The following is a 14,323-nucleotide window of genomic DNA, read 5'->3' as shown; positions in this document are numbered from 1 at the left end:
TTAATCAAAATGCTAATAATATACAAAAAGGTTTAATGGGGTTTCTTTTATATTTTGTGGCAAAGACTGTTGTTCAGAAAACATATCAGAAAGGTTATTTGCACTAAAGAGCCTTGTCAGTGCTCTCAGTTAATGAACTATTAAGTAGCTATTTTTATAAATGTAATGATTCTTTTGGAAAAGCAAACATCTACAAATACTTTTAAGCCCAGTCTAGGTGCCACAAGATTAATAGGGTACAGATCAAGTCTATACAGAGAGTGGGGTTTTAATCACTTCTAGATTCAATATGTTCAGTTTGCAATTAAGAGGATGTTTTCCAGCTACTGACCATGAAATATGCTTCTGGCATCTGAGACACAAGCTGTGCTTTTTATGGTTTATGCATCAATACCGTTAACAGAGTTCTGCAGTCAGAAATTAGTCATTCTCTTGAAGTTAGACTTGTGTCTCCACCTACACTTATGTTAGCCTTAGAGGGTTAAACTAAGCTTTCGTTAGAGTGAAGCAGACCCTTACTTTAAAGTACATAGAAAAAATATTAAATATAAAAGCAAGCAGTCCCTTTTTTTTTTTACTTAGTCTCATCTTTATAGAGAATTGTATATTTAATGTATTCATCTCCTGAGGATATGACAGGAAATAGATAATGTATGTTCACGTACATAACCTGTGGGCTACCTGCTACTAATGAAAAAACCAGAAAGCCCACCCTCCATTTTTTCCCCTTTTTCCTCCTTCATCATGGAGGATCATAATGTATATAGAAGTGCCCCAGTAATGAAAGAACACATTTCCTTGACTAAATGCATCAAGCTAAGGTATTTTCTTTGATTCCTCCTCTTCCTAAGCTGTTCTTTGACTGGCTTATCATTCAGTTGGAAGATTGGCAAATTAAATTACCTGTTCAAAAGCTGCATTAAAAGACAAAGCAAAATGCTTTACCAAAGCTAAACATAACTTTTAGAAAGAATTAGGAATAAATCTATAAATGTATATAATCATAGTTACACACAGTAACAGTGCATATAAATTTTAACTGTTAAGTTGAAAAAGGAGCAGGGTACTAATGACTGGAATTAAAAACGTAAACTTGATCACTAATGCTCCAAGCTCCTTTGGTAATCCTAGCAAGTAAGAAGGAATTGCAAGTTTAAGCAATATTTCTGCTCATTTATTTTAATCCTCTCCAATTTTCTTTCTGTCTTTAAAATCAAGGGAGGCTTGTTTGCAATTCAATTACTGAAAATGCTGGTTCTTTGACAGGCCAAACATTTGCAGAGCAGAATCTGGCTGTGATTACAGGAGGCCATAATATGGTGGTTTAAGGGCCTTCCCTGACAGAAGTAGGTTTAAAGAGTTCTCACCTTTGCCCTTAATTCCTGTGCTGTGGTTCACCAGTGATAAGAACAAGTTATCAGTTGGAGTTAGCAACTTTTGGTGTATATATTGTTAGCTTGTGGTAGACTCCAGCAATGTCCTTAAAATCTCTTTCCACCAAAGAGTGTGTCTGATGGCTTTTGCTGGCTTCTTCATAAGGCTTTCATGCATGTAGGGCCCCCAGCACAAGAGAGACGTGGACCTGCTCAAGGAAGTCTGGAGGAGTGCCACAGAGATGATCTGAGGGCTGGAGTGCCTTTCCTATGGAGACAGGTTCAGAGTTGGGTTTCTTCAGCCTGGAGAAGAGAAGGCTCCAGGAGAAGTCTAGAGCAGTACATAAAGGGGGCCTACAGGAAATTTGGAGAAGAACTTTTTGCAAGGACATATAGTGATAGGACAAGGTGGAATGGTTTTAAATTGAAAAAGGGAAGATTTGGATTAGATATTAAGGAAAATATTCTTCACTATGTGTAGACGCAGGAGTCCTGGACAACGCAGAGACAATCAATGTGATCAAGTGATTGCCAAAGTTTATTCAGATACAGTGCTCTTTTTATACCCTTACACCCTTATGTAGCAGCCTTGGATACTGAGCTCTAATTGGTTAGTCTAGAGGTTACTACCATTTACAAAGCTAATGTTTATAATGTGTTATAATTGCAATTAAATACCTTACTCTAAAAATACAGTGGGAAACTACAACCTTGGCAGAGATCATTCTCTGCATGTTTTCAGTGGAAAATTACAGAGGCATAACAAGACAATTGACCTTGGTTATGCCTGCCAAGAATCTTCTTACTTTACAGTAACAACGCTCAGGGTATTGGGATTGCTCACTTCGTGGCCTTGGTTCTTTAAGAATTCCCACAACTATGAGGGTGGTGAGACACTGATTGAGATGTTGTGGTTGCCCTATCCCTGCAAGCATTCAAGGCTAGGTTGGAGGGGACTTTGAGCAACCTGGTCTAGTGGAAGGTATCCCTGCCCATTGCAGGGGGGGTTGGAACTTTAAATCTTAAAAGCCCCTTCCAACTCAAACCATTCTATATGGTAATTTGTCATGCATCTCCTGGAATTTTTTGTCTTGGGGTAGTTGCCCTGAAGATCAAAGAGGGGTCTTCTGTCCACCTTGGAGCACGTCAGGTGACACATCTTCAAAGGGCATCTTCCTGAACTCTGAAATTAGTTAAACTGTGTAGAAAATGGATTTTGTAAGAACTGAGAGAGAAACAGGGGTAAGTAGCTTCTGGCACTTGGAAAAAAGGAGACTGTAACAGCCATGAAGAGTAATGAGCAAAGGAGCACCAGGGTAGAATGATGCAGCTTAAGATATATTTGCACATATATTCCAAAGGCACAGAGCTTAAAGTGAAATAAGGGGCTTTTGGCTGAAGTTCAGCATGGTCATTTGGCTTCTGGCAAAAGGCCTTGATTCTCTGTATTTCAGGGAATTTTTCTGTCTCTGTTTGGCCTGAAGTTTGGACTCCAGCTAAGAGGTTACTCTGCAATGAAAAACTGACCTAAATATTTAGACACATGCACACATGTGTTTTTATACCTCAGGCACATTCTAACAAGGCTAATCTTCTGGGAGCGCGTCAGCTTGGGCCAACTTGCTTTAAAATGAAGCTGCATTTTAGCTGGTTAAGTGAAAAAAAGGAATAAATTTTGAAATAGGTTGTCCTTTGTCAGTGGGGTTTTACTTCAACACACAGAGGCAGCTGGAAGATCAGCTGTTATTACATATGTATAACACCCTGCTTAAATAAAATGGCTACTCTAGCAAGATACCTCTTATTTTAAGTTAGATGAGAAATGTGTTGTCAATCTCATATGTTAGGAAGCCTCCCATATGTTATGGGATAAGCTGTGTTTTCATTATGGGTTTATCTAGGTTGGAAGTCTATATTAGGAAGACACACTGATATGTTGTACTTTGCTATTTGCCTGCAGGCATTCTGCAGGACAGGTTGTATGTTTGCAAGACTAATCTTGGCACTGGTGGTATATATCAGAGTACTTCCAGTGTTTTTTTCCTTCCTGACTTTAACATCTTATGAACTAGTTTCACTGAAAAGAGCAGGGTATCAGAAAAAAGCAAATTGGAAATGCCTAGAAGAACACAGATTTTGTCTTTGCCACTGTAAGAGACCTTTGTAGATTGGGAGAAGTTTGTTTTTGGTGTTTTGCCTTGGTTTTGCATGATACTATGTTAAGGAAAGAAGGGGAATACAATCCTGATGAAACTGCAGTAGTGTGAATCTAAAACTAATTGTATCAAGGTGTATTCATCCGTAATTCAGTATCAGAAATGGGGTAGAATCAATGAAGCTCTATAATAGGATCTGTGCTTCTGCTCAGTATTTGTATCGATGAGGTGGATAATAGAAGACATACTTTTGTTACATTTGCGCATGGCAAAACTAGGAGATGCTGCATGGACCAAGGGCAAGGTGAGATTTCAAAATGAGCATGACAAATTGTAAAGATGATCTAAAAAATACCAAATAAAAGTCAGTAGTGGCAAGTGCAAGGACATACATTCAGGGATATTGTGTAATGCAAATTATCTGGAGCAGCTGCTGAAGGGGGAAGGGTTTAAAAGCATGTTATAGTAGCTAACAGGTTGATTTTTAACACATTCTTCTTGTGAAAAGCAAAATACTAAGATACAGAAACCAGCAAAGAGATGTATGAAAAAAATCTTTCTACTCAGGTTGGCTTTAGTGAAGCTTCAGCTGTATCACTACAGCAGTGTTGGATATCATATTTGAGAGGTATATAACTATCTAGGGAGAATTCAAGAGTAGAGTAAAAAGTCCAGACATTGAGCAGCTGCATTCTAGGAGGAAAAAAACCTTACAAAAACAGGGCTCAAAAGACAGTTTCTGGTGGGTTTCTGTTTCTCCTTTAAAAAAGGAAAGGTATAGCCTCAGGTTCACAGAGAACTTGGCAGCAAGTAATAGCCTGAAATTGCACATGAAAAGTAAGTTGGATGAAAAACTATTCTAATTATTGCAATAATCAAACACAGAACTAGATTGCCTGGGAAGGTTGTAAAAGCCCTAACACTGGAACCTTAAAACCAGGCTACAGATACCTTAGAAATAGCATAGGTAAGTTTGAACATGTATTGAATCGTGGTTACAGAGGCTGAAGGACCTCCTGTGATGCCTTCCAGACTCTTATCTGCAGATTCCGTGACATGAGGCATGCAGCAGAGTGACATGCTGAACTAGACAAAACCCACGGGGCTCTGGGATGGGCCTCCTAGTGAAATGCAGTTCAGCTTTGTGAGTTCCTTTAGCAGTGCAGTGGGTATGGAGTTTATTAGTAAACTAAGTGAGGAGGAAAGACTTCCCCCCTGAAAGAAAAACAGTGTTAGAGAGCCCTGAGTCAAGAGGTGGTGTGCTTGTTTCCGTTTTAAAAGCACATTGCTTCCCTCTGTTCTTTGGATAAGAATAGATGTATTTTAGCTAAGCAACTAGGATTTCAGCAGAATACTTTTTCAGGTAGAATACTTGAAAGGTAAATGTTCTTTTTTCTGTGGCTGTGATTATAGTCAACTGAAGTGCAAGAGCATGTCTTTTGCATAGGGGCATCTTTTGGTAGTAGTTCTGACAGATTCTGTTGGATGATCTTTCAAAGAGACACTGTGTACATCCTGATGAAATTTGACAGTGTGACCTTTTCATGTGGGACAGAGGGAGCTTTTGCTGATGTGACCTGACACTTTTTTCAAACACACTAACAAAGATTCAGACCCTTTAAAAGCATATTCCCTGATAGGTGGATCAGCTTATTAGTAGCTTTCCTGTGCACTGCCACGTCTCACCATGTAGCAAGACTGGCACTATGTTATGTGTTTGCTCAGGTTTATTTTCAAGCAAGTATATATATATACATACATACAGCTGTGCAGCAGAAATACTAATTCATTCGTATATCAATTTTCTTAGTATTTTTCTATCACAAATGGCTTATATTGTGTTCTATGCTTTTCAAAATAGTTGTAGATGAGTAGGTGGGATTCATAATTGTCAGCGCTTGCTTGTAGTTCTGAAACTTACTCCTTTTTATGAATTAGTCAGTATAAATGAATGTCAGTATAAATAGTTCTGTTGAATTTGTGATGTCATTTAAATGAGAAATCATACTTATGCATTAATTTGAATTTAGTAATGAATTCTGAACCATTGTGACCTGTTGATTAATACCATGGGGATAAGTGTTATGTGGGATACTGGAGTATGGGGGAAGAATGATGTGTTATTTTGGATTCAAAGGAGTTGACAGAATCTGATGTGCTATCACTCTTCTGCACAAGAGCTCTTTATTCTGCTTATAAGAGGAAGCACCTTTTTGGGAAGCATGTGGGAAGGCAAAGATTGCATATAGTGCAGAGGTATTTTCGCCTAATACTTCGTCACAAAACATTTTTCTAAAGCTGTTCTTGCTATGTTGTGAGCTACACCATGACAGTGTTGTAGATTGCTTAGTCTCAAGCATACTCAAACATGGACTTTAAAGAAGCCACTTGATCACATTGTTGCCATGAATAGTTGCCAGCGGCAAGCTACAGTCTCCTGATCAGTCTCTTGTGTCAGTCTGTGGATGAATATGTCAGTAAGAGTTACTAGGCAATTACCCTTTGTACTCTCTGTGGATGACAGTGTATAATTTGTATGTTCACCTTCTAGCCTGGCCTTTAGAGATGGGCTCTTTAATTGTATAGGATGTTTTCACTAATGGGAAAGATTTCAGAAACTGTGCATCATAGGGTATTATAATGATACCTCTCCAAGAGAAGTGGGGAAACACAAATCTGTCATAGTGCGATGACAGCAAGGTAAACAATGTTTCTGGAAAGTGTGGGCAGCCTGTGAGCAAGAGAATGCGTAACTCTGCAGAAGGCAATAGGTATTCAGAGTCACTGGAGATTCAAGTTCACATATTGTTCTTACAGAGGTTGCCATTTTTCATGTTTAAATTCAGTGTAAGTGGATGAAGAATTACTAATGGAATTCAAATCCAGCTAATGCAATGAATTTACCCTGACCAGTTTCATGAGAGAGATTGTGTCTCTTTGGGCTAATATTTCTCACTGGCCACTGAGAACAGTTGCAGCTGTTCTCTGCGTTCCATGTAGAAGATTTGCAATTCACACTGTTAAAGTATTCCCTTGCCCACATGCTGAAGACTGCAGTTGTATTTTGCATGTATCTACTAACAGCCCCACAGGTTGATGGGTGACTGTTTCCTTGGAAAGATGCTAATTGCCTCTACGGTCATGTGCCTTTTGAGTGAGAAAATGCATACAATTTTCTTGTGGCATGAGTTATGGTAGGTCAAAACTGGCACCAAACTGTGCTAGCTTTATAAAAATAACTAGGTTTTGTTATTCTGTAGAAACAGAGGTTCATTCCTGGACCTGAAAACTGTGTTTACTTACAGTAATCCTTACAATCGTCCTCAAAATGCCAGAGTAAAAACAAGGAGGGGAAATAAAGCTACAACTCTGTTAATTTCCAAGTCTGTAGGTTGATGGGAGCACATTCTGGCTGTTGAGATTTATTTATTCATTTATTTATTGTACAGCTATTGGAGCTGAAATGTATTACCTTTGATTGTTTGATTTTGAATACTATTCAGGGACTGTTTCTTTAGTATTCCTTTAATGATACATGCAGGACTTAAGCTTTTAAAAAGAGCCTAAAAATAGGTTAAAAAATGCTTTTGAAGAAATGGTGGTGGTTGTGGCTACCATAATTGTTGTTTACCCATGGAAGTGTCCAAAGTCTAATAGAAAGACTTAGTCTATCTAGTCTTAGTCTCCTGAAGTATATGTATATTGTGTTGATAAGGCATGTAGCGGTCTTATCCCTGTGGAAATATTTGAGGCTTCAACAGGCTTTTGCCATTCCATTTTGGAATGCAAATAAGACCTTTAATTCCACTACCACCGTCACCACCCCCTTCCAGGAACAAAGTGGGCAAATCTGGGGGAAAGGAAGAAGGAAAAGATGAAAGAGGAGGCTGTAGTTCTGCAGTAGAGAATGATTATAGGTCTCTCTGAGTCAGATTAGGAAAAATGTGGCCTTCCTGTGTTAGGATTTGAGCCAATATGTATTGTCAGTTCTGATTTGTTCAGAAGTATTGCAGTGTTAAAGTTTTGTGCTGCTGGCCTTTGCCCCTGACCAGGTATGTCCACTTGATTTAGAAGGGTTCTTACTGCACCTCCTACAGCTGTCCACATGCCCTTTTGTCAGCCCTATCTCCTAACCTGCTCCTAGATCCCTGCAGGTCACTGGTAAAATGTCACTCACCTGCATTAAAAAGCATCTTTCTAACCCTCCCTCACTTTATTTTTAGACATTCATTGCTATTGGATCTTCCTTTCCATACCTTTGCTTTCCTCTAAGAGGGTAGGAAGGATTGCCTCTGTGGTAAGGACAATCACAGATGCTTAGGAAAATGGCTCCATTCTTAGGGAAAAGCCCAGAATCTGGGCTTCCTGAGTTCCCTGCAGTTCCCCAGAGGTAGTCTGGGGTTCAGGGCAGAAGAAACTTTCATAAGGACCTGGTCAGTTCTAACTCTTTGACCCTTAGCCTTTCACTGTTTAGGGCGCATTTCCTGGTGTGTTTTGCTAACTTAACGTACCAGTGTTACAGGTGATGCTGCTCCTGGGCTTTGAATTGCTGTACTCACAGTGGCTGCTCTTTTTTCAGTTTAGGAGAGAAAATGCAAGCTTCTATTTTCCTGCTCTGAAAATGTTAACTGTGTCTGAAATTAGTCAGTGGAGGATACAGGTGTGTGCCTCAGCCATGTGAATGACTTGTACCCTACACGCATGGGAGCAGGGAAGTCTATTGATGCATTATCACACAGATTGGTGAAATAACTACATAATGTTCAGAACAATGGATTATTCTGTTGCTTGCATATACCAGTTGTATATATTGTCAGCTTTTGTGCAGATGTGTAGCTACAGAGTTAACTAGGGCCTAATAGTGGTAATGAGAACATCTGGAAGCATCTGGAGCATAAGTTGTCTCCTGTATTGCTCCCCTTTTCTGTACATTTGACCTTTTCATTGCCTTGCACAGCTTTGATACTAGAATGTTATTTGGTAGCTGTCAAAAATAAAGCTCTGACAGCAGCTCTGGTCAGCAGGAAGACCAGCAGGGCTCCAGCCAAGCTCAGGACCCAAAGGTTGTGTTAATTTTGGAAATTAGCCAGTTGTCCTCAGTGTTGTCTCTGAGTTTCTACTTTTTACAGTTCATACAGCTTGTGTCCTGATTCTTCTTCAATATATATATTTTTGCTATTATCGTCTTTAAACCTTAAACTTTCTTATTTAAAGCAGTCTAAATACCAGGAGTCCAATGGCTATGTGATGCTATGGAGCTAGAAAATAAGCAATCGGAAGTAGCATGTCTTTGAGCTACATCAGTTCATAAAGGAGTGTCTAGCAATGGCTGTTTTGCTCCTTTGTCTTTTCCTCACCCTCCATGCACAGGCACTTACAGATGATGAAACCAATGAAAGTCCAAACAAACAACTATAAAAGGCTTCTAGAAAGTAGGTAGTGGGCAGGTGCCTTCATGTCTGTCAGTTCTTGTGAAGGAGTCAAGCATCTCTGGAAGATGTTGACAATTATTAAGATTTAGCTGGTGCCTTCAGGTGGTGAAGGTCCGTAACTACCAATACCTGTCTCTCCATCATTCAGGCATGGTGTTGGATATAGCAGGCAGAAAAGATCCTGCAGTGGGACCATAGGCAAGGTTTGAGCCTGACCCCAGAGAATTTATCTTGCCTTCAGATAGCTAAATGCTTGGCCCATAGCTATGAGGCAATAGCTGAGGTGATGACATAGTAGTTTCTGGAGATGGATGAGGTGTTTCCCCCACCCTAGATTGAAAAAGGAATATGAGGGGAAAATTTAAGTAATCCGTGGTTAAGCAGAAAACGGTGCCATCCTGTAGCAGTGGCAGTGACCATCTTACCTGTGGACAAGAGAAGGTGAAAACTGTCTTGTTTGCATGAGCTTGCTCAGGCTGGACATAAAGAACACATGGGTGTCTTGCAGCTTGCCAGGCTAGCTGGCATTGCTGTTAATACAATGTGTCTGATAGTCTAAGCAACTGTCAGCATAGCAGAGTACATCCATACGTGCGTCCCTATGGAATATACATGGGTGTGTGGGGTAAACGGGAAATAGCAAGCAGCAAACACTTGCCTCAGCCTCTTGTGAATGCATTTCTTGGAGATGCTGTGTGCCCAGGCTTTATAAGTCCTCATTTCCCCAGCTCTGAGTCCCCTGGCAGCACAGTAACGTGGGGGATGTGTGTTACCAGTGTCTGAGGCAGCCTCTTCTTTGATATTCAACCAGACTGTTTGAACATCACCTTCCCCATTCTGAAGTTCTGCCTCCGCTTGTGATCCTTCCACACTTCTACCATGACACTTCGCTGCCAGTCTGTGATCAGTCCCAAGTGGTGCATGGAGAGAATGACAAGGTTAAAATGGTTCTTCTTTTAGTTTTTGTAACTTCTATCTCAGTGGTTTATTCTGTTTGGGGACTTGGTTTTTTTTGTTTTTTTTTTTTTTGTTATTTCTCAGCTGTTTAAGTCATTGAAGGCACTTCCTGCTTCAGGATTTTCCCATTATAGCTTCCTGCTCTTGCTACCATTATTTAATTTCTAGCCACAACTCAGTTTTAAGCAGCCACTGCCATTCTAGTCACCCTGTTGCCCAGCCTGTATCTATTGATCACCCCAGCCTTTTCTTTGACAGAGATAAAAATTCACATTTTTAAAAACATATGATCACATGAAATGTGATCATCATCAAAACACACGATTTAACGTGCATAAGCAATATTTAAAGGGTGACAATTCACCATGCTGCCATTATTGTTTTTCTTTTTAAAGCACCATACTATCTGGCCACTGGGCTTTAAGCATAGGGTTATGTGCTAAAAGCTGCAGAAGCTGAGAGCTGGTGTGTGATGCAGAAGCTCAGCTGGTTAGCTGCTTTCAGCAAAGCAGTTTTCCACTGAGACCTGGTAGAAGCTGTGGACTAGGGTGGCTCACCCATCATCAAGCTGCTGTCACCTTGCAGCTCTGGATCCATGGAGTTTAATACTATCCTATATCTCCCCATAGCTTCATTTCAAACTTCAGTACTTGAAATCAGATAAAGCTTTACAGTTTTACTTTAGAGTTCAGAAAAATGCTGAGGGAAGTATTATTGCTAACACATGTAAAATCTTGACCGCTGAAGGCCATTACTCTGCAGACTTGCTTTCAGTAGTGTTAGGTAAAGTTCTGTTCAAAATGCCACTGACTGTCAGTATGTTGTCAGTGCTACCAGTCATGGGACTGAACAAGTGGGGGTGGGAACAAGCAGTCAGCAAAGGAAAATAAGGAGTATCTCTCAAGGCAGGAATAACTTGAATTTCTGATGCATGCAAGCAAGCAAAAATGCTGTCTTATCCACTCCCTTTTTTTTTCCTTCCCATCTTTTTCACTTCATACTGTGCCTATAATTATAGACCTTTTCTAGAAGCTCCGCTGGTTTTGAAATGGTATTTTACTGTTTTAAACATTTTTCACATCAGTTACTGAAGTATTAAGGGCAGAATAATGACTGTTTGCCTTCCTGTGTGCTGGCAAATGATTTTTCAACATAATTTCATTTTGCCTGAAGTATAATCTTTATGACAACAGATAGCTAATCATATATTCATTTCTTGGTACCCCTGGAGACAGATTTCATGCTGACCATTCAAATGAGTATTATCATGCAAGTACTAACAAGACCAAGTGGGAATAACTAAGCTATGTGTAGGCGTGAGAACCATAATGATTCTGATAAATTCCCACGTTACAAACCAACCTGTTTGATCTGCTTCAGTACTTACTTTAATGGGAGCAAGGTGATCTAAGAGGAATTTTTCTTGATGCTGCTTTGCTTCATGGAACCTATAGAAAAACTATTTGTAGTAATGGCATTTTACTAATATGCGTTTTTCTCTGGAGCAGTGGTAAGGGAAGGAAGCCAAATTTAATAACCAGGAACACTACTTTCTCTTCGTTTCATTGAGGCGGTTCTCAAAAGCCCAGGAAACCTTCCAGAGTGATATGATAAACTTTTGGATTAATGTGATAGGCTGTTACCCTTTTCCTTATCTATAAAGTCATGCATACCTATTTGATGGGTTACTTATGTATAGAGAGGATTGTAAAATATTTTCCATCTCTGTTGCCTTTAATATCTTCAGGCCATGTATATAGTTCCAATCTTGGTACAGATGATTAAGGCCTCAGGCAAACCAAACCAGGATTATTTAATTTTAAAATACGCTTAAAAAACTCACACTTGTTCATATGGTATCTTTTATGTCCCTTTGCTCCTGTTTTTCTTTAACTTAAATATGTGCTTGCTGCAATGTTAAAAGTATAAAATAGAAGAAGGATTTGGAAGCAGTGGAATAACTTCCTTATATTGTGTGGTTCCCTAAAAATTACATCAATAAAAATCTAATCTTCGTGCCTTGCTACTATGGTATGATTTTACCGTGATGTATGATATTTTGTTGTGGTTTTCTTCTGTATTTCAGGCCAAACAAACAAAGTAGCCAAGGAGGCAGCCAATAGATGGACTGGTGGGTATGCATTTATATTGCTTAATACAGCTTCAGACTAAAGCAATTTCAATAAAAGACCTACTCATTGCTAAGAATTCTGAATTAGATTAGGACCTGATGCAGGATAGACCTCGCTTACAAAAGCATGCAGGAATATATTTTGCTTAAAGATTATAACAGTTCAAAAAAAGAGTACATTTTCTCAGTTTAGTTACTGAGTGTACTTCACATCACATAATGGATTTGTTCTTCTGGTGCAAGAAGACCGTGTTAAGACCTACAATTTGTTTTCTTGATTGAGTCGAAATCTCTGAACATCAGAAAACAGTAACAGAAAGAGACTGGAAATGGCTGTGTCCAGGTATTCAGAAGTTTAATTCTCCTGTTTTGAGTTTTTGTCTGTTTCTAAAAAGTAGAATGTTTTGTGGAACCTTAGTGCTGCTATCATATGATGGATGTTAATATACTGTAGGTATTTCTCATACTAATCTATCGGCTTTGACAAGTTGGAAAAATGCTGCATGGTTTTCAGGAAGGTTACTGTGGTAACACTTTCATGGAAATTTAACTCAGTCTTCTGTTGTTGCTTAGCTTTGCTGTAGTGCTATATATTTCCATTTTGCAGAGCAAGCAATATGTTTGTCTTTTTAAATTATTTAGAATATAATTTGTAATTTTTCAGTTAGAATTCATCTACTACTGATAGACTGCTCGCCCTCACTGGTTATGCCAAGTGCAATAGGATATCATTGTCATAGTCTTTTGACCATTACTACTTTATAACTTAATTTGTGCTGGGGTTTTTACTGCATATGAGGAAATAAAGCTATGTATTTGAAAACGACTTTTGGGAGTACTGTTGTCAGGGCTTTCTACTGTTGATGACAGGCTGTTCTCAAGGTCTTGGGAGAAGTAAAAGAACTATGCCTCAGCCTGTAGAAAGTGCTTTTGCTGTTTAATTAGACAATTAGGTTATGTGCTGCAGCGTATTTTTCTTCTCACAAGACAGTTTTAAAACCAAATGTCTGATGGCTAAAGACAAGAAAATATTTCTAAGGTGTATAGGCACAGAGAACACTTCCTGTCTTTAATGAATGCTGTAATTTATGGGTGTTAGGAATGACGTAGTGAGTTTCAAGCAATACTGCAGTGAAAAATTATGTTAAATTCAAAAGACTGTATATGCTAAAATAATAGTCATGCGATGCTAAAAAGAAGTGCTGACTAAAATAAAGCTACTTTTCATCTTTTTAACTTTCAAGCAAAATGTGTGTTATCTGAACAAACACAAGCAGGACTTGAAAGGACCTTGTTAATTTGAATCTTATTTTTGCAGTTGTAGACAGTCACACAGCAGGTGTCTAGTTGAAAAGGGACATAAAAAAATACTTATTATGCATATTCACACTTAGCTCATCACTCTACAGCAGGCTTACACTATAGTTGTGCCTTTCAGTGTTCCATAAGAAAGAAGCAAGGAAAGATTAAGGGAACCTCCAAAAAAAAAAGACATATTTTACTTAGTATCAAGTAAAAGAATGTCATTAACAAAAGCCTCCCATTTTCTGTTCTAAATCTACTTAATAATGATATTCCTCGTTATGGACCTTTTTCATCTACACAGAGATAATGCAAATGGAAGGATTTTGTTGTAGCCAAAACGAATTCATGCTTCCCTTAAATACTCAAAACTGGATCTTTTTCATTCTGTTTACAGATAATATCTTTGCAATAAAGTCCTGGGCCAAACGTAAATTTGGATTTGAAGAGAGCAGAATTGACAAAGGTTTTGGAATCCCAGAAGATTTGGATTACATTGATTAGTGTTCAGCAGTTGATCACTGGCACAGTTGTACATAGTTTGTTTAAATATTCTCAGTTGGCATTTCAATGTGTATCTGAATCCTCTCCAAGTAGCTTTATAATTTTCCGGTTTTGTTAAAGTTAATAAAATGATAAAAATTTGTTGCATTTCAGTTTTTTTCTTGTACTCTGTGGACAGTAAACCTCTTGGTTTCTTCTGTGAGACAGACTAAGAATGAGCAGGAGTTATAGGAAATAACTATCACAAGGTCCTGAGACTGGTTTTCACTCTTCTTTTGCTTAACTAGGAGGAGTACTAACAGTGAGAAGCTACATGGATTTATGTTAGAACATGATGAAGACTTTGAAGTGGATACAGCAAGGGACAATAAGGAATACAAAGATTTCCCTTTCCCCCTTCCCCCCCCCCCCCGCCAGAGAAATAAACAAAAGCCATAATTCATTTGTGGAAAATAGTGAGACAGTAAT

General features: G+C 38.8%; 1 protein-coding gene across 2 annotated transcripts in view; it reads left to right on the top strand.

The window, feature by feature from the left end:
* Nucleotides 1–14,002, top strand: part of MND1 (meiotic nuclear divisions 1) — a 42,467-nt gene extending 28,465 nt beyond the window's left edge. For both annotated transcript variants that reach the window (XM_005148944.4, XM_031048799.1), the window contains exons 7-8: nucleotides 12,005–12,049; nucleotides 13,749–14,002. In XM_005148944.4, the coding sequence (XP_005149001.1) occupies nucleotides 12,005–12,049; nucleotides 13,749–13,855 (152 nt within the window). In that variant the 3' untranslated portion in view covers nucleotides 13,856–14,002. The remainder of the gene's footprint in view (nucleotides 1–12,004; nucleotides 12,050–13,748) is intronic.
* Nucleotides 14,003–14,323: the final 321 nt, after the last annotated feature.

This window comes from Melopsittacus undulatus, chromosome 7 (assembly GCF_012275295.1).
Source record: "Melopsittacus undulatus isolate bMelUnd1 chromosome 7, bMelUnd1.mat.Z, whole genome shotgun sequence".
NCBI classification, from domain to species: Eukaryota; Metazoa; Chordata; class Aves; order Psittaciformes; family Psittaculidae; genus Melopsittacus; species Melopsittacus undulatus.
The sequence above is the reverse complement of the archived record's forward strand: the minus strand, read 5'-3'. Positions and strand labels throughout refer to the sequence as shown.